This window comes from Amblyomma americanum, chromosome 6 (assembly GCF_052857255.1).
Source record: "Amblyomma americanum isolate KBUSLIRL-KWMA chromosome 6, ASM5285725v1, whole genome shotgun sequence".
Lineage (NCBI taxonomy): Eukaryota > Metazoa > Arthropoda > Arachnida > Ixodida > Ixodidae > Amblyomma > Amblyomma americanum.
Window position 1 is genome coordinate 189,006,016 of NC_135502.1, and position 23,508 is coordinate 189,029,523.

Here is a 23,508-nt window from a genome sequence, read left to right on the forward strand (position 1 = left end):
ACCGCCTTTTTCATGCCTGCAACGTCGTGGCTGTGGCTCCGCAAGGCATACCCATAGTAGCTTGTAATTTTCTTTATCTTGCCTTGGGTGAGGTTGCCCTTTCCGCCAAGAGATTCTCCTTGTGCTTTCTTCTTCTCAACCAAATTGCGAAGAGCCGTCCCCATCCGCTTGTGGACATGGTTCAAGCAGTCCTTTTCAATGGATATATATCCATACACACCTTCCGAGGTCAATGCATGAAAGGTGCGGCTATCACCATCCGAAACTATAGTTGTGTACCGCAACCCATTTTTTTCCAGCGACCTGTTGAATAAAATGATAGCTGCTTCAGTCTCCATTCGGCCGGCATTGCAGTCAATGTTTTTCATACACTTGTCGTTCGCAGCCCAGTCACCGTACCCATCATCACTGGGATCAGGTGCCCCTTGGCACCCACGACAGTACCTCGAGAGCACAACGTGGTCCAGTACTAGGCCAGTGTACAGCTCTATGATGCAGCCAACTGCAATATTTGAATTGTGACCACGTGTTTTCCATGTGCCATCAAATATAACATCTACATTTCCTGGCGGGTTGAGGAAGTTCTGATACATATCCTTCACTACTTTGACACTTGCTGCTTCTGTAGCAGTAGCTACTGCCTGGCAAGCTTTCACCATGGTGTCCATATGACCCTTGAAAGTCTTGTGGTGAAGTCCTCGGTGGGAGAGGTTCATGGTGGCACAAAAATCCGCTAGGGCAGTCGCTCCCTTGCCTATACTTTGTATACCCTTCATTGCCCGCAAATTGACCTCAAAGGGCGTGATGTTGGATTTCCCGGGCACTCGTGGCGATGAGAAGTGCCACTCTGCGAAATCGCAATTTGAGCATGTGAGCTGCAACTTCACTGCTAGGCCATATTCTCTCTCACTGCACTTTGTGAGTTGGAGAGCGGCCATCCCACACTTGCTGCAGCTTGTGGACGCAAACAGCTTCTTTAGCACAGTGAGGTCAACGATGATATACTCTGTGCCGCGATCGTCTTCACTTGCCGTGCTCACGTTCATTAGCTCAAACTTGCGGGAAGTCGCGGACCTCTTCGCCAATGAAGTTTTGATGTTGTCGGCGTATTTTTCACGCGCCGCGCACTCCGCCTCCGTGAAAAACACCGTGTCGAAGCGTTGAGCACGCGAGCTCGGTTCAGCCGCGTCCGTCGGCACCGAAGCGGCGTGCGGAAACGCCGAAGTCGACGTTAGGCTTAGGTCAGCCGGCTCGGCCGCTTCCGACGACACGGAACTCGAAGCTACTTGCAGCGTATCAAAAGTCGACATTTTCGACGGGCTTAGTCCAAGCATATCCACCGGCACTGCAGAGGCTTGCGGTAACATCGAAGTTGACGCCGATCGGCATTGTCCAGCCGCATCCACTGGCAAAGCTGGCGTAAACGGGGTTTGTTCAGCCGCGTCCACCGGCGAAGCTGTTGTTGGCGAGCTCAGTCCAGCCGCATCCACCGAGGGCATCACCGAAGCTGCAGTTCTCGACGATGCAGCGCTCTTATTCCATGCGCGTCTCTTTTTGCTGACTGCTTTTCGCGTACTTGCTTTCAAGCGCGCATCTCGGGCCATCGTGACACACGGAACAAAGACACCAGGCAGGCAAATACATGCAAAAGCACGAAACTCAAGGCTAAAAGAAGCGATTCAATAGCCAAAATATCTACAAGAACGATAAAGAAAAAGGCAGAACGAAAAATACTAGCAAACAAAGAGGAGCGCAAAAAATGACGGACGTGCCGGCAAAAGCAGACGACGGGAAAGAGCCGAACAACGCGGTCGCGGGGCCGCGGGAGGCAAAGCATGCGTCACGGCCAATCAGAGGGCTGCGCTTTGAGGAGGCGCCCGTTTTACCCAATCGGCGGCTGTCTCACGACGCTTTCCCACCTTGACAACGGGTGCTGATGGCTCCGATGTGCGAGGGTCTACAACGTGCCGAGAGGCGCCAAAATTGAGAGCGGGAAACCAGCTTTCAAACGAGACCAAGATGGCGCCGATCGGTTCGCGTCGCGCAGAGCTACGGCAGCTTGAAAATGGGGCACACCTTCGCGCTTGGCGTTCAATTTCGGCTCACCGACGTTTCTAAATTGCCGTTTTTTTCATACTTTGAGTTGGAATTCACTATAATATTTTGCAGAGGCATAGTTGGGACATTAAAGACTTCAATATCGCAATTTTTGAAAATTGCCATTTTTGACCGTTTTTCGCGATTTCAAGACCCGCGTCCCCCCTTAATATTTTTTATGCTACTACGCGGATCCAGCAGTGACGCAGCTGGTCAATATATGCTGCTTCTGCAGTGCACAGGCTTGAAGCAGCCGCCGGTAACTGCGGTAGGCACGGGCAAGCGGAACCTGTTTTGCCTACCATGCGAAAGTCACTGCTAACATCAGCGCCACCGCATCTTCGTGACGTCGCGGGGTGAAGGAGGTCCATAAATACTGCCGGCTTTGCTTTCGCTCGTCTGCTGCGTTCAGCCAGATTGAACCGCAGTCAATTTTTTATGTGTGTTCTGAAAACTTGTTTGCACGTGCACGTGGCAGCAGACGTGAATAGGCACATGCTTGGCACCCAGATCAGCATCTTCCAGATGTTGGCACCAATGCTACCCATGCCACGTAGGCGCTGACTTATGCAAGGACTGCCTGAGCTGAGTGCAGCTGTTGTAGCTGCTCTTCTATGCGCGAAATATGCTGACCAAGTGAAAAAGTGCGAGCATGAGAGGGAGCCGGCATGAGGCACATTGATATGGGTGCCCACTCCCCATGCCAGACACGCATGCCTCACGGGTGTCTATGGAATCACCACCTTCAAAAGCTACACACTCTCGCAACGATCCAATCGCAATTGTAAACTAGCAATCAGAGGTCCCACAGATAGGTCAGCTCTGCACCTAGGTTGACTCCTGCAATTTTGAATGTCCATTTTAGCAAAAGGCCAACATAGGTTCAATGAACGCGACAAAGCTTCAGTGCACTTTTTTTTTTTCAAGTAATGACCCTGTGTGCTAGAAAAATGCACAATTTTGAAAATGCCCATAGTGCTGTTCTGCCTATTTTTTACTTGCCAGAAGTACTTGAAGCACTCCCTTCAAAATTACTGTAAGAAAGTTACCATCCATTTCAAATTCACATTAAAAAAAGCACTACTCGCACAAGCCTATTAATTATGCCGTTTCTGTCTGGTCCTAGCAAGTTCACATCTCAACCCAACACTGATTTCAAGGTCTCCAACTTATTTTGTCTGATTCCTGCCACAGGAAGTCATCACATAGAGATACGAGCACATTATTGTTGATCTTAAAACGATCATGCTTGCGTAGGAAAGAAATGAAAACATGTGATCACTTTACAAATAATTTCCTACGTTCATTTTGCATGCGCGTCCTATGTGTTGTGACACAAGGATTTCCACATATCAGCACATTTTATTGCATCCACTTCTATGAACATTATGCAATGTGCACAAGATATTTGATAGTGTTCAGGTCATGTGCACAAATATGGAAACCCAGCCTGAACGGGATCATTTGAACCAGCTGCAGCTCTGCAAAATGTGATAAAATTGCCAGCACAGTGGTGCTTTTGGACTGCACCTCCATCAAGATATAGCTGCTGTGGCTAAGAATCAAACGCATTGGCTCGCGCTAAGTACCAGAACGCCACAGCCACTGAACCACCACTGCGCGCCTTCCAGGTTCTTGAAAGGATTCATTGCTATTCAGACAGCGTAGTCATAAAGCACAGCAAATAGACTTACAAAAATGCTGCTTGCAGGCAAATCTCTCCAGTCTTTAGGGCTTATAAAGAGTAACGAAAGTTCTAAATGTTTGTGAAAAAAATTGTATACCGTAAGCTGTTCACAGATGAGGCTGCTGTAAGTAGTGAACAAGGCCAGGATTAGGGGTTTTGCCTGGGATTCTGCGTAGCACTGCAAGATATTACCGAGCTAGCACCACAGAGTAAGAAGGCACTATTTAAGGGGGAGATGCAGCTCTGAAATCCCCAGAAATTAAAAAAAAAAATGATGCTTTGAAAATTGTATCCGCTTGTATGCTTTGTTTTTAATGTGGTCCTGACCTGAAGTTTCATTGCTGAATTAGACCAAAAAGTACTCTAAAAAAATTGCTTCGTGAACTGCAGCGGCTGTGCATCGTGGGGAAACGCTCAAACAATGGGAACTTTACTCAGTTACAATTTTCAGATGAGATACTCATCTTGCAGAGCAGATTTCTTCATGACTGTTGTCCTAGGACAATGTTTTTCAAAATTTTGAATTTTTTATTTCTGTATGAAACTTTCACCTCACCCCAGATATGTCAACGAACACTGTATTGCAAAACATACAAAACCAAAATTTGTGGTTTGTAAAAAAAAGTTTAAGAAAGTCGACCTGTAGCCTGCCAGTAGGAACGCAATGAATGTTGAACACTCTTCTGCCACATTTTCTCAACTTTGCAGACTTTTCAGAGGAAAAATATATATTATAAAGCAATTTTCCGGCAACACAACAGTGAAATTTTGTGAGAGTAGGGATAAAATTATCTCTAATACAGTGAAGAATTCTTGTAAAAGTTTCTGTGCTAAAAGCAGTTATGTTATAAGGTGGGTTTACTGACCACTGGTACTCCTGCCATAAAGCTCAATGTGCAGGCAGACCACTTAATACTGCAGGCATGCGAACCAGAATACCGGTTATAGTGCGGTTTCCTGAAGGTTGAAGGGTGCAACCATGAAATCCCCCCAAAGTTTTTTTCCTGGACTGAAATAAAATTGCTGCACGGTTCACCAGTACCCGAAACAAAAAGGAGCACCTGTCGGTTATTCCAGAAACAAGAGAACACCATTCCCTGCAAGGCTTGAAATGAGCACGATATGAATGGGCCACCCCTTTGGCTTTCCTCCCCTCCTTTTCCCCGGCATGTCAAAGCAGTGGGACAGGCCTCACCGGACGGGGGTGCTGCTGTGGCGACGGGCTCAGCCGCTTCAGCGGAGATCCTGTGCTCGGAGACAGTGTGAAGCTGGTGCTCTTCCGGCGCTTTGCCCGCTGAGGTGCACTGGGGGGGCTCTCTTCATCGAGGCCCGCTGCACCAGGTAGGGTTACGAACAGAGTGAATTCAAACAGCACAGGCACCAGATAACAGTAGAACCTCACGATGCTCAGCGAGAGCAAGGAGAGCGTCCTCCAAGCACCAACCAAAAAAATGAAATCAGGCCCACCCTGTTCCTCGTGTTCTCCATCATAAGCACGAGAGTGTGTCTTTTTGCAAATGTACACGCATCATCCTAGTGGGCAGTCAGGTGTGAAGCAAGCTATGGGCTTCATAGCTGATGGGTGTGCCAACAGCACTGACCATTCCAGTCCTTTTACCAAGCTTTGGGAATCGCTATAAATGCGGCATGCTGATTTCGGCTGAGAGAGCATAGCTGCGGGCTGGCCTGGCACGCTGCCAAGGCTATGCAGACGCTCATGCGAGCCTCACTCGTACTACCCCAGATGGCGCGGCTGGCAGCATGCGTGCATTTCGCTCAATCACTCTAGTCAGTGGCACAATTCTTCCTCAAGTCAGTTTCCAGCAAGCAATGAAATTTCGTTGCACTGAAAGTGTGAAAAAAATCTACTTCATTATATTGAAGCAAAAAATACATGGTGCTCAATGGACGCGAAGTTATGAAAACGAATATTTTGTTACATTGAAGTTCGTTAAATCGAGGTTTAACTGTAATGTCGTAAAGTTTGGCAGATTGGTTAAAGTAGGCAACTACAGTAGAACCCTGCTGTTACGTTCCCAGGTGCCGAGTTTTCCCGGCTGCTGTTTTTGTGAGCCAGTCCTATCGAAGCTCCTATAGAAATCAATGCAATGCAAACTCTGCTGTTATATTGCAACTGTTGCGGCGTTCCTGCAAGCTACAGCTTCAGATATTGTTTACCCCACACTAGGATTCTGACCACCTATGTTTAGTGCTTAGAAAGGCGACAGCACATCAGTCAAAGTGGGGTTCGACTCCATCGGCACTTCGCCACCACCGTGTTCAGTGGCTCCCGGGACACTGTGCCCATGCCAACGTCTCGCATGGTTTATGGGTGGCATGAATTTTGTTGCAGCCATTAGCGTAGTTCCATCACCGCAGCGGCATGAGCTCTAAAGACTATATGCGCAAAACGAAACTCTCGTGGGCAGTGTTCTGCGAGATGCAGTTGTGCAGGCTGGCTCCGAGACATTTCTGTCATTCCTTGTCGCATGCAGTGTAAAAACGCAATTTCTAGGCTCCAAAAAATTAGGATTAAAGTGACTGCTGCAAAAAGAGCGCAGAAGCGCGCACAAAAGCCCCTACTTCACACGCTTCCTCCCTCCCTCGACAGCTGCCCAGGCAGATGAAAACCCATCACGGGGCTCTTAGGGCATCGTGCACATGCATATGATAGCGACAGCCACAATGCATTGAAAATTCCAGAGACGCCGATACTAGAAGAAAACATGCATGTCACAATGAAACAGCAAGAGTTAACGCACACCAATGATAATTTGTCGGTTCAAGTCTCCCGCCGTTAAGTGCATTTTGCTGCATGCTTGTGAAGTGGAGCTTCCAAGCGCCTTTATATGTTGTCAGCAAAGTGGCCAAGCATTCAGATTTTAGCTTGCATGTGCAAGTACCCGCGTGCTATTTTTGGACTGCCTTGCGCACGGATGGAAGATGAACACGACATCCGAAGCACAGGCCGAATCCCCCTTGTGGGTATATGCCGTGCCTGAAAAGGCAAACAACAACAGTGCAAGAGACACCATTTAGCACGCGAGATGGCAGAATGTGGTGACAACGCAGTGGTCTAATGCAGCAGCCAGCGAAGCTAATCTGTTCATGTCACTACGGGTTCAAATTTCGCTCGCAGCCAGTTCTCTTGCTTCACACCCCAACAGAGTGCCAGGAGATGCCCTCACTGTAGCCTTTTCCCAAAACAAGCTCCAAAATATATTGCATAAAACGAAGCAGCAGGCAACATTGTACACTTCTTTCACATGCGCTTCCTGGCTACTTTGTTTCGCGGCTGGTACATTTTACAGTGACAGCTGTTAAGTGCCTGTCCCTGGGTTTTGTCAGGTGGGCTTTGTCAAGCCGCAATCAGGCAGCTTTTAACCGTCACCCCCCCCCCTTTTTTTCTTGCGAGAGAAAACAGTCTGATCTGATTTAATCGGCCCAACTGGAGGGAACCATCTGGAGCGTAGTTATCCTGCAAAGAAGAAAGTAAGGAGAGAGAGAGACCAGGAAAGAGTGGTTACAACAGGGACCATCCGGAGGGTGGTTACTGCGGAAGGAAGAGGGAGAGTAAGGCTAGAGCAGAGGAATGTAGCAGAGTCCATCTGCGGCGGCTGCTGCAAAACATGCCACCCGAGGAGAGGGCCATCGGTGGTGCTGCGCCCCTAGTGCGGTGAACTGGATGAGAGGGCTAGTCGAAGAATGGGTATGTTGTGTGGAGTGCTCTGAAACTATGGAGATATGAATTTACACCTCAACATATTGTGAAATATAAATGCCTTAACAGGTGTCACTAAATCTCACGCTACACAGTGGTAACTGCCCTGTCAATTTTTTTCTGCGGTCTCTTGAAAAATGTAACAGCTCGGTTCTACTGCATAACTAAAAAAAATACTGAGCATCGTAGTACCAGCGACTGCGCCGTTTCAAAGGACATGATCCTAACATCCATCCATCCTGTGTGACTGTACCACAGAGAGAATGAAAACATGCCAGGAACAATGCACACCTTCTATGTATGCCTGAAGCACATCAAGCACGTCCTCCCCGCTGTCCACAATCTCTATGAGCTCCTTGATGCGCGTCTGGCCAGCATGGTCCAGCTGGAGCAGGGGCGCCACCTCACTCGTGGGGCTGCAGCGGGCAGCGCGGAGAGCCAGGGCTGAAAGGGCCAACACGGCGGCCATCGCCAGGGCGGCATCACTGCTGCACCCATCCTTGACCTTTGTGCCATCTCCGCGTGTGAGAAAATGTGCTGGTAGGAACCCGTGCACATCTGGAGAGAACAGAAAAACCAAATCCAGTCTCCAAACCAGGAGCAACTCCAAGTATTGCCCCTGCTGCACAGTGCAGAAGAACAAATAATTCTTATTTTACACTACATGAATTGCAAACATTTTTCCAAAAGTGGTCGTTCAAAACATAATTAGTAAAGAAAAGGCAAAGTGCCAGCTGCCAGGAACATAGGAGGCTCACTGAAAGATAAATTCATGCAAAAGCTGAGCCTAACAGCAAAACAGTTAAAAATTTCTGCAGTCATAATCGTGCTTCGAAGTGCAGTTCTGAATTTTGCTCTTAATTTACCACATGCCCCTAAGTATTTATCCACAGTTCAATCGTCTTCTCTGATAGAAATCGTGAAACTACCTAATCTAATACCCAATCTTTCACTTAAAAGGACCCCGAAACACATAATCAGTGCATTGTTTTGCCTGTTGGTTGCATAGAATAAGTAAATGCGATGCTATTAGCATCGGTTGAACTAAAGCCCCTCAATGAAGCAAAAGTAACAAAAAGCTTTGAACTTTCCGGCTTCCCTCCTCTCCTTGTGTGCCGCCGGATAACCGAGCCGCCCATTGGCGGAGGCGCCGTGGTCACACGTTAGCGCGTGCTTCTTGCTCCGCAGCAGACACCGGCGCCATTGTCACGGGGAGAAATCTCGCTTCGTTCTCGTTTTGTGCGACAGAGTTTCAGCGGGAAGCGTTCCTCCAGCTTTGACGGTTTCTGCGTGCGACGACGCCGCGCTTCTGTTGCTCTTACGGGTGCAACGGCAAAAGAGGCAGTGAGAAAATGTTTTACGTCACTCTGTCCGGAAAAAGTAATGCGGATCACTGAAAGGTTTGGCTTTGTAAGACCGGCCAGGAAAATATTGATAATGTGCTGGATCAGGATCTTTACGACATGAGCGGCCGTTCTTCAGTGTCGAATTTTTTTGTTTTTTTTTTCGAAGGATTTGGCGTGAAGCGCAAGTGACTGCAGCCTTAATGCTGTTTGGCATGGTTGTAGATGGGTTCATTTGCTTGTGGACTACGAAAGCCGTGCTTCTCATTTTCTGAACCCCGCCATTCACGCTGCTGGCTCTGCAGGTGTGGGTTTGATGTCACGGGCATTACATGGCGTATTGGCTTCGTTGTAGTCCGACTCGCTCACGGTCTCGACTCAAAACTTGCGCTTCATGTTGTTTGAGCTCCGCCGTTTATGATGCTGGCTGTGCAGGTCTAGGTTTTATGCTGCGCGTATCGCTGGACATGTTGCAGTTGGACTCCTTCGCTCACGAACTCAATACTAAAGAGGCGGTTCTCGCTGTTTGTTCGACGCTATTCACGTTGCGCACATCGCTGGATGTATTTGTTTTGTTGCAGTTGGACTCCTTCGCTCACGAACTCGAGACTAAACAGGCAGTTCTCGCTCTTTGAGCCACGCTGTTCATGCAGCTCGTGGTGCAGGTCTATGTTTCCTGTTGCACACATTGCTGACTGTATTTGTCTTTGAGGGTTAATACCAAAATCGGTCGCGACTGTGTCTAGGCACATGAACAGCAGCTTTTGCTTGAATACTCCATATCTGCATAGATAATACATGAGAATGCAAGCGAGGACCTCCGCTAAACGCAGTTGCATACATTTCCTTCTTGTGTTTTCAATTTTCGCGTCAAGCTTCCTAAACGAACATTTTGCTTCAAACATGGCTGAATAAATTCGAGTTTTGGTTTCTCACCGCGTGAATTTTTTTCACGCTGCTTCAACCAAAAGCGATTACTAACTGCAGCAGTCCAGACTGCTACGCGCTATGCATGAAAATTACACGAGGGAAGACAATGTCCTCTTATAAGCCAATATTGCATATGTTGACCGAAGATGACAATCACCTAAACAAACAACATTCTAGTGAGTCATGCAGAGCTGTAGCTGCGCGTGAAGCAGTGGTTAAAAGCCTTTTTTGATTGCTGCGACTCTAACCAAACTATTAAGGCTACATCAAAATTATTCTGCTCACAACCGTGTTACAGTGCGCAACCAGGGCACCGTATTCACCTGTTTACAAAGAAACAATTAGGGACTACCATCAGTCGGATCATTTTAAAGTGAGCCTGCGAGGTGTCCAAGGCATAGTAACTCTGATATAACTGCCAAGATTTCCTGCACTTAAAAAAAAAAGTAAGATTAGTAGGCTCCTACGCACAGCCAACTGCATGAGCAAACGCGTCTTTGAGAGAATATATTGGCGGCATTACACCACCATCCATTCAAATAAAGACTAGGCCGCAAAGTCTAGTCGTATGTCAGTCCACTTCCTCTTGGCGGAGTTAAATTTTGTATAAGATTGAGGATGTTCACCGTTGTACAGCGTGCTCGCTCACGCACGCCACTTCCATACTGTGCACCGCAATCAAAGCAATCACAGTGCAAAAATTTCCGATAAAGCAGTGCAACATGGTTCGGGGCAGTTGCTTGGGTAACTAATTTTTTATCTCCCATGCCATGATCTCATTGCAGCTGAATCGAAGACAGGAAATGGCACAAACAATTCATTCGGGCGCGAGATCCACTGCTGCGCACCAAAGCCCGAGCGTTTGGAAACAACACTCTAAGGATGGGTGGCATGCGAGCTCAGTCGCGCGCGCCACCTCCACCACGTGCACCGCAATCAAAGCGATCGCAGTGCAAAAAATGAAGCAGTAGAACGTTGCTGGGGCCAGTTATTTGAGTACACGATTTTTTTACCCTCCTTATGCCATGATCTCATTTCGACCACGTCCAAGGCAGAAAACGCACCTACGGCCTACTGTGCGCCAAAGAGCTAGCGTTGGGAGCATCTGCTAGCTTCCCCCTGCCTAGCTGCCACCACCGTCAGCGCCCGGAAGGAGCCGAGAGGAGGAGCGCCAGCATAGGAGGAGGAGGGAGGAGATGTCGTTACTTTTGTTCATCGAGGGACATTAGGTCGAACGCGTATACTCCGATTTTTAATATTTTAATTAGGTCACAAAAACAAATTCATGGCGCTGACGGTGTCACAATACATTGGCGGCTTTTAGCAGTGGATATGCCATCACTGGGCAGGAGCTTGATGACTGGACAAACAGTAAATATACTGCAAATCGTGTTAATAAATAGACATACGTTTTGTCAAGTTCTTGTGTTTTATATTACATCAACAAAAACAACTTGTTTACCTTAGATAAAGCACTGTAAAGCAAGTAATACAAAAATACACCACCAGAGGCTCCAGTTATTTTTTTTGCTTCGAAGGACTTTGCGCCTCTCTGTACGCGTCCTACCACCTAGCGCACCGCACTTATGGCTACTCTATATGTATCTTAGAACGGCTTTGCGGAATCGATCCGATCGCACCATTGCACTCTACAAGCGTTCGTTTAGGTCCCAAAGAAGCATGCAAAGAAAAAAGCCATTCGTTTCACATTTAGCAGTGCACATTGTCGGCTTGGGGAGGATTACCGGGCGGTGGTGCCAGACGGCGCCACGCTCCCATCAACAGCGTGTGTCCCTTGCTCATTGTGACCAATCAGCGCATTCCCAGTAGCGGCCATGGTACGCGGTAAGCAGTAGCGGTACGCACTATCCTAAAGGTATCTAGTATCTTGCGCAGGGAATCCCTCCGTCACAGTATCTCGCGCTCGAGTTCGTATCCATAAGTCAGGGAACGTCATTGATCAGTGCTCCCTTCTGCGCCGTCGACCTGACGATGAAGCATCGCTGGGTCAACTGGGCGTTCAAGTGGTTGTTGTAACCATGAAAACACTGCTACCAGCCGGGGCAAGAACTAGTTACAGTGGTTAGGCAAACATGGTGTGCAAACTTCCGCAACGTGCTCAGATAAGCTGTTTTGACTGGTCTATCCCGGTTTCGTCACTGGGAGAGTGAAATGGGATTGGGAAGCCCAGCGAAAATCAAGTTTAGGGCAGCATTTTGTTTGCTTGTATTTTGAAATTTCTTCATTGAATAACTCCCGTTCCTATGCACCGATTGCTGTAATTCTTTTTGAGTCAGCATCGGTGTGACAAAGAATCCATCTGAAATATAGCCAGTATCCGTTCAAGCAGTGTTTCGCAGCCCCTTTAATGATCCTCTCAGATTTTTGCATTACTACAATAGAGGGACCAGAAGTTATGAAATCCTGGAAGGTCGGAACTTCTCACAGACAGTTTGAATGCCCGGACATCACAGCAGGATTAAAGCAGGACGTGCAGGCAACCGCAGGTGATTATGCCACAGTCAAGCCATCAGTCAATCAGTCGGTGGTTTAAATGGTCAGGTGAACTGAAAAACTTATCAACCCAATATTCTGCACAAGACCCCAACTGGAATTGTGGGTTGACACCCCCACGCAACTTAAACATGAAAAAGCACAAGACACTACACGATCGGAAATAAAAACTTGAGGGGACACCTTAGCTCCACCTTAAGGGTATGATGCGATATCATTGCCGTTTTGCTGCATTTTGTTTCCTTGCATTTTTGTGTTTTCCCACTCCTGCCATAGCGCATATAATTGCGCTGCAGTATGTATAAATAAATAAATAAAATGAGTCCCTTCAACAGCCTGGGGTCCTCTCTGCGTATTGCTTCGTAGACACTAGCACTGCTCTTTCTTTAACCATCGATGCAACGCTTATAACCCCTTCAGGTGCTGCGTCCACATATGTGGGCGCGACTTTATCATTCTCATATTTTCATATACAAGGCAAATTCTCACCTTTGAATTCTGCACCCTTAACATATTGACCCTCCTTGTCAAGTTTGTAGTGTTATCTCTTCTTAGAGCTACAGCGAAACATGTAAAAACAAGTGAAGATGGACATCACAACATTTCTTGGGGGTACAAGTAGATAGCTTTGCGTGCTCTGTTTTCAAATAGTAGTGAATGATGCAATTTTCCATTCAAAATGGCTTGGTTTGGTTTATGGGGTTTAACGTCTCAAAGCGACTCAGGCCATGAGAGACGCCATAGTGAAGGGCTCCGGAAATTTTGACCACCTGCGGTTCTTTAATGTGCACCGATATCGCACAGTACACAGGCCTCTATAATTGTGCCTTTATCAAGATTCGACCACCATCGCTGGGATTGAACCCGCATCTTTCGGGTCAGTAGATGAGCGCCATAACCACTCAGCCGCTGCGGTGGCCTCCATTCATAATGTGTCAAAAGTTTAATGTAGAAACAGCACACCAATTTTCATTGTCAGAGAATAAGAAAAAGCGCCAGGGCATGTTTAGAGTACCGTGTCCTCAAACGTAAACATGGCACCTTAATGGCGTTTTCTAGCCGTTGTGCGCAGTTTCTTGGGGGGCAAATGTGGTACAATGTGGAATTATTGATTACAGGTGTTGAAAACCATGCTTCTACAAGGAGAAAGTTGGACGATACCAGCGCTGAAGCACTGTTCATGAAAATAGCCGACGGAGAAGCATCTCCAAAGAAGTGCAGCCGACCGAGGAATGAAGGCTCGCAGATGGCCGCAAGGATCCCTCACAAAGCTGAGCCGCTGCCAACAAACACAGCGCGCTATGATCAGTGCATAAAGTCAAGGGGGTCTCTGAAGGTCTTAGGCCCCCCCCAACCATACTGAAAACGGACCGGAGACCTACCCGTGCTGCAGTGTAGACTGCATGAATATGAAGCAAGCAACCATTTTTTATGCTTCTTGTCAGTGGTGGTCAGAACATTTCTTTAGCGTTTTGAAAATTTTGCTATGGTTGCTAGCGAAAATCGTTAACATGTATTATAAAACCTGAGACAGAGAAAAATACAAAGTGGGGAGCACAATCCAGGGGGCAGATGAAAAAGAAAAACCCGCATTCTTCACACCAAGGGTCAGTCCAGAGCTGGCCGCTCAGCTACAAGGTTAAACAACAATTGGAACACTGGTAGGATTTCTCCCCTTCGTAAAAACAGTGTGCAAAACAGGCCGTAAGCCGCTTTCTCTCTCCCTCTCCCTCTCTCTCCCCCCCCCCCCCCCCCCCCCTCTCCACCTGTGCTCAAATCCTGTGATGGAGCCAGATTTTAAGCACTGCCTATGATGGCAGCAACCATTGGCTCCAATTTCTGAATGTGAAATGCACACAAAAGTGCAGACGTGAAGGCTGCACATCCAAATGCCACATTCGGTGCCAGAAATGCGGAATTTCCCTCTGCCTGTCGTCACACAACGACCATTTTTATTGTTTCGTGAGCCATGAACTAAAGAATAATTCTCTGAGGCATATATTCTCACAGCTAAATGTTTATTCATGTATAATGATCAGTTAGAAAACGCAAGAAAATGTTGCAGTGTTCTCGTTCAAGTAGCAGCTTTAAGGTAATATGTCCACACATGTTGAAGTTAATAAAATGTACCCAAATGTGAAAATTCTTGCATCATTTTTTCCACTTCACTTCCACTTAGTCTACTGATCACGATTTATGCAAAAAAAGATTTTCCTTTTCAGCAGTCCTAACTGCCTCCTGAAGCGGTTAATCTTTCCTTAAGAGTGAAATGCGAGAGCGTATTAAAGATCCCTCCTGCACACGTACTCCTTCATCGCCTACGTTCTGCTCATATATGTGGAATTGGCGATTCTATACTTTACACTCCCACACCACCTCTAGCACAGTGGTGCAGCGGTTAAGCGATGTGTCACTACCCCAGCAGGTGACTGTTTAAAACACAGCCATCAGTGGTGCTTCAGAGACCCAGGTTGCTCTTCCCGAGCGACCAATCATTAATTTAACTGCCATCTGCCACGGTGGGCAGTCTTGGTGCTCAACTGAGAGCACCAAGAGAGCAACAAAACTATAACTGATTTCATTTAAAAAGCTTTTTACAGTATGCTAGACAAAGAACAAGTTTTAGCTGGCATTTGAAAAGAGAACTGGTGGTACAAAAGCACATTATAAATATTGCAGTTACCATTAAGAATTGTACAACAATATGCTAGATAAAAGCTTATCTCCATACAGTATTAGTACAGTTGTCCACACACTTTCCTAAAGCGCTTCAAACGATTTGCTCTGTTGCGCATTTATGACAATGCCTGCTGTCTGGTGGATCCAAACACATGGGGAGATAAATACAGTCTATGGGAATGTGCATGCACGGTAAAGTCTTGTTCCGGGCCCTAGGCCACTTGTAATTGACGCAAGTGTAATCTCCTGTGCATCGTTCGAGTGGCCTAGACAGGCATGTGGATGATGTTGCAGCCAAATCGCAACGATTCAAAATCGCCAGGGGCCAGACATCTGGATTAACCATCGTTTGAATTCAAAAGAGCAGGTGCTAAGAAATTGTGGACTTTCAGCCGCCCAAAACAGAGGACAGGATGAACCTCTAGTGGCCTTCAATGCCAATGCGTACGAATTTCTGCCTATTTTTCTCTCAATCAAGCAAGTTCAAATTAATGAAATTTTACACTTACAGTACCTCAATAAGCTATCCCCTAATGACTAGCATAGAAAAATATTAGCAAAAAAGTAACAAGGAAGGTGCTGCGGCCTCGTCGATTTCTCATAACCAATTTTTATTAAATTTAACACAACTCACTACAGCAGGGATTCCCAAACTGGGTTCCGCCGAACCCCTAGATTCCTTGGAGCGATTTTTTAGGTTCCCTGGGAATCCAAATCTATACACAGCTCAACCCCCATCTTCCCTTCACCCACTTTATTGTGGGAGTAACCGCATTTCAATTGCTCACTGCAGACTGCTTCATTGTACAGCAAGTCATTATTATTCGAATCTTGGCATTTCTTGAGCAGCCACATGTCTGCATGAGTGTCAGACAGGAAGGGAAGGAAACCAAGACACATGGGGTTCCTCAACACTTTAAGAGTTAAGGGAGTTCACCGAGGCTAAAAAAAATTTTTGCGCTGCAAAATCACTGCCCACTAGCCTCAATCATCATATCTTGTCCATATCCCATCACTTTTAACCTACAACTGTATCAAACTAATGTACTTATTGAACGAAATATGCAACTTCATGAGAAGTGCTATAGTGTTTCAGAGGTCAGACTCAATTACCAACCTTACAGTTAAAGATCAGCATTTTAGTATTTGCTTATTTAAAATACCCTAAAAAAACAACACAGGGTTCCTACATAAGTAGGGGGGATCATCTGATAGACTCAGTGAATACTTTACTCTTGTATTGAACACATTTTTTTTTTTTTGCAGCAAAGTTGACACCAGTTTCAGGGGAGGGTTCATTAGGTAGAGTGAAAAAAAAAGGTTTCTGCAGATATTTTTGCGAGAGTCAAAATTTCGTATCACATCCACTTGCCCGTCTGTTTGTCCATCCATCATCAACAAAGTTGGGGTCACCCGCGCTTGTGCTGCCGGTGTTGACCGTTGTTCGCTTCAAAACGTGTTTGCTGTATCACAGAACTATCAGACGTTTCTGCGATGGCCTCTGCGATGACGTGCTGAACTCTGGTCCCTGGAGGCCAGGTGCGCGGTTTTTATCCAAGGTTAAAAAAAACTCACTGCTGGGGTTCTCCGTAAAAATCTCAGCAGTCAAGCAGGCATTGCAGAATCAGGATGTAGAAGAGTGCTATGTGAAAATACTGGAAGATATCTATAACGACTGCACAGCTACCATAAATCTCCATAAAGTCAGTAATAAAATTCCAATAAGGAAGGGTGTCAGGCAGGGAGACACGATCTCACCAATGGTATTCATCGCCTGTATACAGGAATTGTTCCGAGGCCTGGACTGGGAACAGTAGGGGATAAGAGTCAATCAAGAATACCGAAGTAATCTGCGATTCGCTGATGACATTTCCTTGCTAAGTAACACAGGAGATGAACTTTGTAAAGCATAATCAATGAGTTGGACAGGCAGAGCAGAACGGTGGGTTTAAAAATTAACATGCAGAAAATCAAAGTGATGTACAACAGTCTAACAAATGACAGCAGTTCACAATTAGAATCGAGGTGCTGGAAGTAGTAAAGGAATAAGTCTACTAAGGGCAGGTAGTGAGAGCTGATCCGGATCATGAGAGAGAAATAACTAGAAGGATAAGAATGGGGTGGAGCACATATGACAGGTTCTCTCAGATCATGAATGGCAGGTTACCAATATCCCTCAAGAGAAAAGTGTGCAACAGCATAATCTTACCGGTACTCACCTACGGGGCAGAAACGTGGAGGCTAACGAAAAGGGTTCAGCTTAAGTTAAGGACAACGCAGCGAGCTATGGAAAAAAAAATGATAGGTGCAACGTGAAGAGACCGGAAGCGGGCAGAGTTGGTGAGGGAATAAACACGGGTTAATGGCATCCTAGTCGAAATCAAGAGAAAGAAATGGGCTTGGGCAGGGCATCTAATGCGAAGGCTAGGAGCAGGAGGGACTTTAATGGAGCAGGAGGCAAGATAACCGCTGGTCTTTAAGGGCAATGGAGTGAATTCCAAGAGAAAGTAAGCATAGCAGGGGGCAGCAGAAGATTATGTGGGCGGATGAGATTAAGAAGTTTGCAGGCAAATTAAGGGTGGATGCAACTGGGAAGGGACAGGGTTAAATGGAGAGACATGGGAGAGGCCTGTGCCCTGCAGTGGGTCTAGTCAGGCTGATGATGATGACAAAAAAAAACACAAAATGGTTACGAGTGTATAAGGCGAATGTATAAGCGTTCTGCGGTGTGAAAGGTGAGGCATTTTTCAATTCCGATCTCAAGCTCGCCAAATCTCGTGGAGGTCTGAAGGTCCGGCTTCCTTCATAGGATTTTAGAGTAGAGGACACTACGCATACACCGATGCAGCTGGGCACACAGCAGCATGTGGAGCAAGCCACCACCACCACAAGCGTTCCTGTCAAGAGCACGGTTTCTTGGCGTTCTGGCAAGTCTGCAAATTGTGCCACCCTCGCAAGCACTCTCGCCAAAAGAAACACTGTGATGTTATCAGAGTGCACCACCTTGGAGCTTTGCCAAGGTATAGCCAAGGTTTCTGCTGCGGATGGTGTGAAACTGAGGAACGCACTAAGGAAAGCTAACATTTAAAAATAAAGTAAATTTTCAATCCCAAATTGGGGGCTGGGTTTATTATGAGAGTAAATATGGTAATCCATAGAGACAGGCCCATAGGCTCTGGAGGAAACACGAGAAAAAAGGTTAAACAAAGAGGCTGCAATAACTGCCATTAAAACTTTCACACAGGCTTATAAAGAATAACATGCAAACACTGATTCAATAAAGCTGTTGTACCTAAGCAGGCCACAAATAGAGTTCTTCCTTTGCCAGTGCATTCTATATACTGAGAAAAACAACTCAGCGACTGATGTTACTAAAGTCACCAAAACAGGCCAATGGCAGGGATGGGGGGGCATTCATTCATTTTCGGTCGTCTTACCTCGAGAACTGTGGGACATCAGGAGAGCAGCAGCATTGTCAAAAAAAAAAAAAACTTCAGTGCATACTTAAAGGGACACTGAGGAGAAATTAAAGTTGACTTGTATCGTTAGAATACCAGCTCCTGATCACAATAACGACACTCTTACTGAAAACAAAGCTCCTGTAAGGTAGAAAATAGCAAGAACCAAAATACAGGTATCGCCGCCGCAGGCCAATCTCGCAAGTACAAGCGTGATGACATCATAGGACAAGAGACGCCACCTTGGAGGAATTTTCCTTACTCTTCACTTCCCTTCACTTTATTTCCTTAAAGACCCTCGTTTGAGGGTATTACATAAGGGGTGGGACACATAGATTAGCAACAGAAAAAGTACACAAAACTTGAACGAGTTATACAAAGAAAAATGATTATCGTGATGCAAGCAAACGCGTAATTTGGTTAAGAAACATAGTTTGGCATGTGATGGCAGCAAGTTCATGGGGAAGGCTGTTCCAGTCGCTAGCAGTCCGGGGAAAGAATGATGAAGAAAAAGTTGTTGTGCGTGCTCGTGGCCGAGACACCTGCTGCTGATGTCCGGTATCTGATGTCTCTGAGGCTGACAGAGGAAGGTTGCACGGTTTTGTATTGAAGTAAGTTTTGTTTTGAAACCAATAGTGCACTTTTATCACACAAGGAAGATAGACAAAAGACAACCTGAATGTTGGAAGCAAAGAAAACCGATGCTTGGTGGCGCCACAGGTGGCCAGGAAAGTTTCGGTTTGTTATGGCGCTTCGTGTCTATGAGCTTTGCGTGCCCCGTGGTTTTGTTTTTGACGCGCCTCGATTTACAAGCGCTGAACAGCAGAGGAACTGCAAGTGCCGCTTCAAGTGCTAGTTAACCTTTGAAGGAGCCTCTTAAGGCTGGTCATATGAGTGCCACGGTCGATGAAAAACTATGGTGAATCACTATGAGAAATCACTGTGAGCAAAACTATCACGGAGTCTGCGTTTACGTCACGTTTCACGTCACTCCGTCCTATGAAGTCACAAGAGGATGCCGTTACGTCATAAGAGTGCGCCGAGTTCGAATCGGAGAGCAGGAAAAACTTTTTCAACTTCGAATCCAAATTTCTTTGAAATAAATGCATCTTTCGCTCCCGGACAAGCGGCAACAAAGCCATGAAATGCCGAACTATCAGGTTTTGCTAACAAAAAATATTGATAGAGTCTTTTTCACTGTCCCTTTAAACATCACCTTAAGGGCATGGTGCAACAGCGCTAATGGGTGCCTTCAGCAGCCTGGGTGTTGTGTTGTGTTGGGTTTTATTGCACATAGGCACCTAAGGTCATCATGCGTCAAGCTCTAGGTATAGAATAAGTTTCCTGTAGAATGTTTAGAAATGTGAAATATTATTGATCGTGCAGATGGCCTAAAAGATTGTACTGTATAGTAACAAGAGAGGAGAAGAAATTTGGGAATGGCTTATTGTAAAAGCCTTAAGAAGGTCAGGTAGCCTCAGTGGCTATCCTTGGCTGGGCAAGGATCCTGAGGCTCCCAACTAATCAAATAAAAACCTCAGCCTTCTTCTGAAGAATGAGAAAGTGGCTGAGGTTTACTAAAAAACCAGCAAAGCAGCTGGTCAGAATTTAGTTTTTTCGAAAAATCCTGCCTCTCTTAAAAAGCTAAAAATGCATGACTTGTCAACGATTGCATAGTCTCCTAAAAGCATTATTGCATTAAAAAATCGATTCGTCATAAAATTGAATAAAGTGTTTTTTTCTTAGTCTTTCCAGTCTCACACAAGATAATATGATGTCGTTAACCGTAAGTTCACCTCCGCATTCTTTGCAAACAGGTTTGTCTTTTTTTTTTTAGCAGGAAGTTGTGCGTAAGGGGTGTGTGGCCTATTCGGAGATGGCAGAGAAACACTTTCTTGAAATGTTCCTGGTGCACACACAACTTCCATTCGCCTAAAACTGGCTTTAACAAGCACAGCTTGTTATTTACCCCATTGTTCCAAAAGGACTGCCATTTTTCTCTTAATTTACGCTGTACTAAGTTCATGCAATCCTTAAAAGGTATATTTACTTATTTCTTTGCCACGAGCTTTAGCAGCACAGAAATCTGCGTTCTCGTTGCCTTTTATTCCAACTTGACTCAGAACCCAGCAGAGTTTTATGTTTTGTCCTCGAGCTGTGGCTGTTATCTCGTGTATGCTGTTGCCATGTATAGGAGTGATGGTGTTTCTTGGGTGCAGAGCTATAAATACACTTAAGGAGTCTAAATAATACTGTTTGTGAGGTTCTCGTTTACTATTTTTTCTACGGTAACTGCGTAACATGTTGCAGTTAAGATGGATGCGCACTATTGAAGTCTTACTGTTTTCTCTGACTTCCCTCGGACCACTGCACTTCCTACGTAAACGTCCGTTTTTGAACCATCTGTATAAAAGTGCGTAAAACTACTGTATTTTTCTTCGAGTGCAAGGAATTCTTGTACTCTAGGTTGTGTAGCTTGTTTTTTTATGAGACTGTGCAAGAGTAAAATTGCAGATTTCAAGGAAATTGTGCCATGGAGGCAGTGGATCTCGTCTCGTAGCAATGTCAGGTAATGTGTTTAGTAAGCAGAGGTTTTGGCAAGTCTCTTCAAAACACAGGAGTGGCCTGATAGCTAGTGATTTGTTATAGTGTTCTAAATGGGCACTTTGTGGCAGCAAACGGATTTTTAAAATGTTTGAGCATGGTTCTTCTGTCTGTAAGTAACAGTTCGTTGATTTCTACATAAAGACTATTTATGGGTGACGTCCTGTAAGCACCAGAGGAAAGACTCAAACCTAAATTATGTATTGGATCTAGTCGTTTCAGGTACGAAGGTCTCGCTGACCCGTCAACTATACATCCGTAGTCTAAGCAGCCTGGGGTCCCCTATGCATATCACTTCTCCTAGGTTCTGCCTACATGCCCATATATGTGGAATTGGCCATTCTCTAAACATTCATAGAACTCAGGAAGTCCTCATACCACTACTGATGCAGCAGTTAGGTGATGTGCCACTGCCACAGCAAGGGGTTGTTTCAAACCCAACCACCAGTGGGGTGTTAGACCCGGGTTGCTCTCCCCGAGCAACCTCTCGTGACCAATAATTTAACTTCCACCTGCCATTGCGATGACGTCACAAGGTCACATTATTTATTACCAGAAAATAATACACAATGTAAGGAGCAAATATGAAACAGTGAGTTCAAGACATTTAAAAGAAGCTCCAAAAGTCACACCTACTCGTGGAAAGTGAATGCACCGCAGCCTGACACCATCTTAAGGTGGTACCTTCAGATAGGTGGTGGACGAAGTGGTCCAACGAAGTTTATGTTTGCAAGATGGCTACATGAGCTTGGCTAGACACCTTGTTCCACCAGCCTATATCCTGCACAGTCATTTTTCTATTAGAGAGTGAACAACCATCACACCAAAAAAAAAAAATTTACTGCTGCCACTCAGCCAGGATGAAAGTGATAACTCTCAAATCACATTAGACAGCACACTGACAGGGGCGGCTTCAGAGTTATGGCCTTTTCTCAATGTTTAACCTAGTCACTGTGTACAAAGGCAAAAACTGTCCCACAATATGCAACAAAGTTAAAGGAAACTCAGCACCTCGCAGCAGTCCCCACAGCCAACACACATTGCCTTAAACTCTACGTGCTCAAGGAATGCCTAGAGAGAAAACTATACTAATGTTTGTCTAGATTCACAGTTTATGCTATAAAACAGAGCTCAGTCAATGCAATGTGAATCCTGACTCAAGTAAGAAATGAGTTGCGTGAAAACCAAAGCTCAGGCAAGTCTTCCAAACACGCGCGAACACTACCCAAGGCATCGAGTGAAGCATTCTGCAAAAGCACTTCGGAGCAGGCCGCAGCCCCTCCACCACGTGGTGGGACTCACCGCAGAGGGTCTTCTCAATAACGGTGAACGTCTGGCTTGGGTCCACATTCTCGGAATTGACAGCGGGGTCCCTGAAGGGCAGCAGGAAAAAGGTTTGAGTAAGGAACCCTTCAGACTGGCAGAGCCACTCAATGGCCAGACCTAGAACCTCTTCATTCAGCAGCAATGAGTTTACGCATCCATCTCCATAATGACATACCTACTCCAAAGCTTCTGAGAACTTAATATGTTACGCGACAGCAAATTCTGTGTGGTTAGCTGGTATGCTTTCTCCCAACGTGGCGTCGGCTCCAGACCCGAGCCTTCTTTCGCCCGTTGAGACTAGCACTGATGTATACAACACAATACAATCCGACTTGCAAAGAATGTGGCGATATAGCAAGATACAATCACATTCGATGGAGCTGCAAAAAGGCACCGCCACCGGCGGACCTACTACCAGTCTCTTCTCTAGAGCTGTGGGAGGCTATATATACTGTCCAGCTCAGGCCCGTTGACGCAAGTCCGGGTCACTGAGTGGGCTCACAAGGTCGCCGAGAGCCATGGGCTCAAAGCCATCTAGTATAGTGCCCACTAGGGCTCAGTGCTGGCAATAAACGTTTTCCAATCCAATCCAATCTTGCTCATGCACTTAAAATGGTTTCTTGAGTGTTCATGCCTCCACAGGAAGTGAGTATTGAAATGGCAAGAGCGACAATAATACAGCAGCACAACCAGTTGTGCAGGCACACCAAGCGCCAGAATGTCGAGTTGCCACTGGCATACCACGCAATTATGAACTCAAGAAGAAACCCGGCACACCACAAAGGCACAAACAAGTACCGCTGAATGAGTTCATAAAGAGATAGGCACTCTTAGCTTCACACAGAAAGCCCTTGCAGTTGGTGTGTGCAATTACTATAAATTTCAAATAGCGAGTAAAATAATGCAGTAATCAATAATCGACTCGATCTGAATGTTTTATATTTGAAATCTCGAAGTATTCATCTCAAGCAAATAACATTTCTGGAATCTTGCTTCGTGTGGTTTCGGTTCAGTGTACCTCCTCCAGAATGACACTGTGGCGTGAGTGCAATCGAAGCCCTGACTCTATGGACACTTGCCAGGCGTACACGCCGCGTGCCTGTGCGACCACGAGCACACCGGAGCTGGTATGCGCATGGGCACGGCAGA

At 46.0% G+C, this 23,508-nt stretch overlaps 1 protein-coding gene across 3 annotated transcripts in view; it reads right to left on the reverse strand.

Annotated features, from left to right (window-relative positions):
• LOC144094220 (uncharacterized) overlaps positions 1 to 23,508 on the reverse strand; it is a 91,548-nt gene that overhangs the window by 60,809 nt on the left and 7,231 nt on the right. For all 3 annotated transcript variants that reach the window (XM_077628154.1, XM_077628153.1, XM_077628152.1), the window contains exons 3-5: positions 22,336 to 22,406; positions 7,797 to 8,063; positions 4,980 to 5,116 (exon numbers count right to left, since the gene is read on the reverse strand). In XM_077628154.1, the coding sequence (XP_077484280.1) occupies positions 4,980 to 5,116; positions 7,797 to 8,063; positions 22,336 to 22,406 (475 nt within the window). The remainder of the gene's footprint in view (positions 1 to 4,979; positions 5,117 to 7,796; positions 8,064 to 22,335; positions 22,407 to 23,508) is intronic.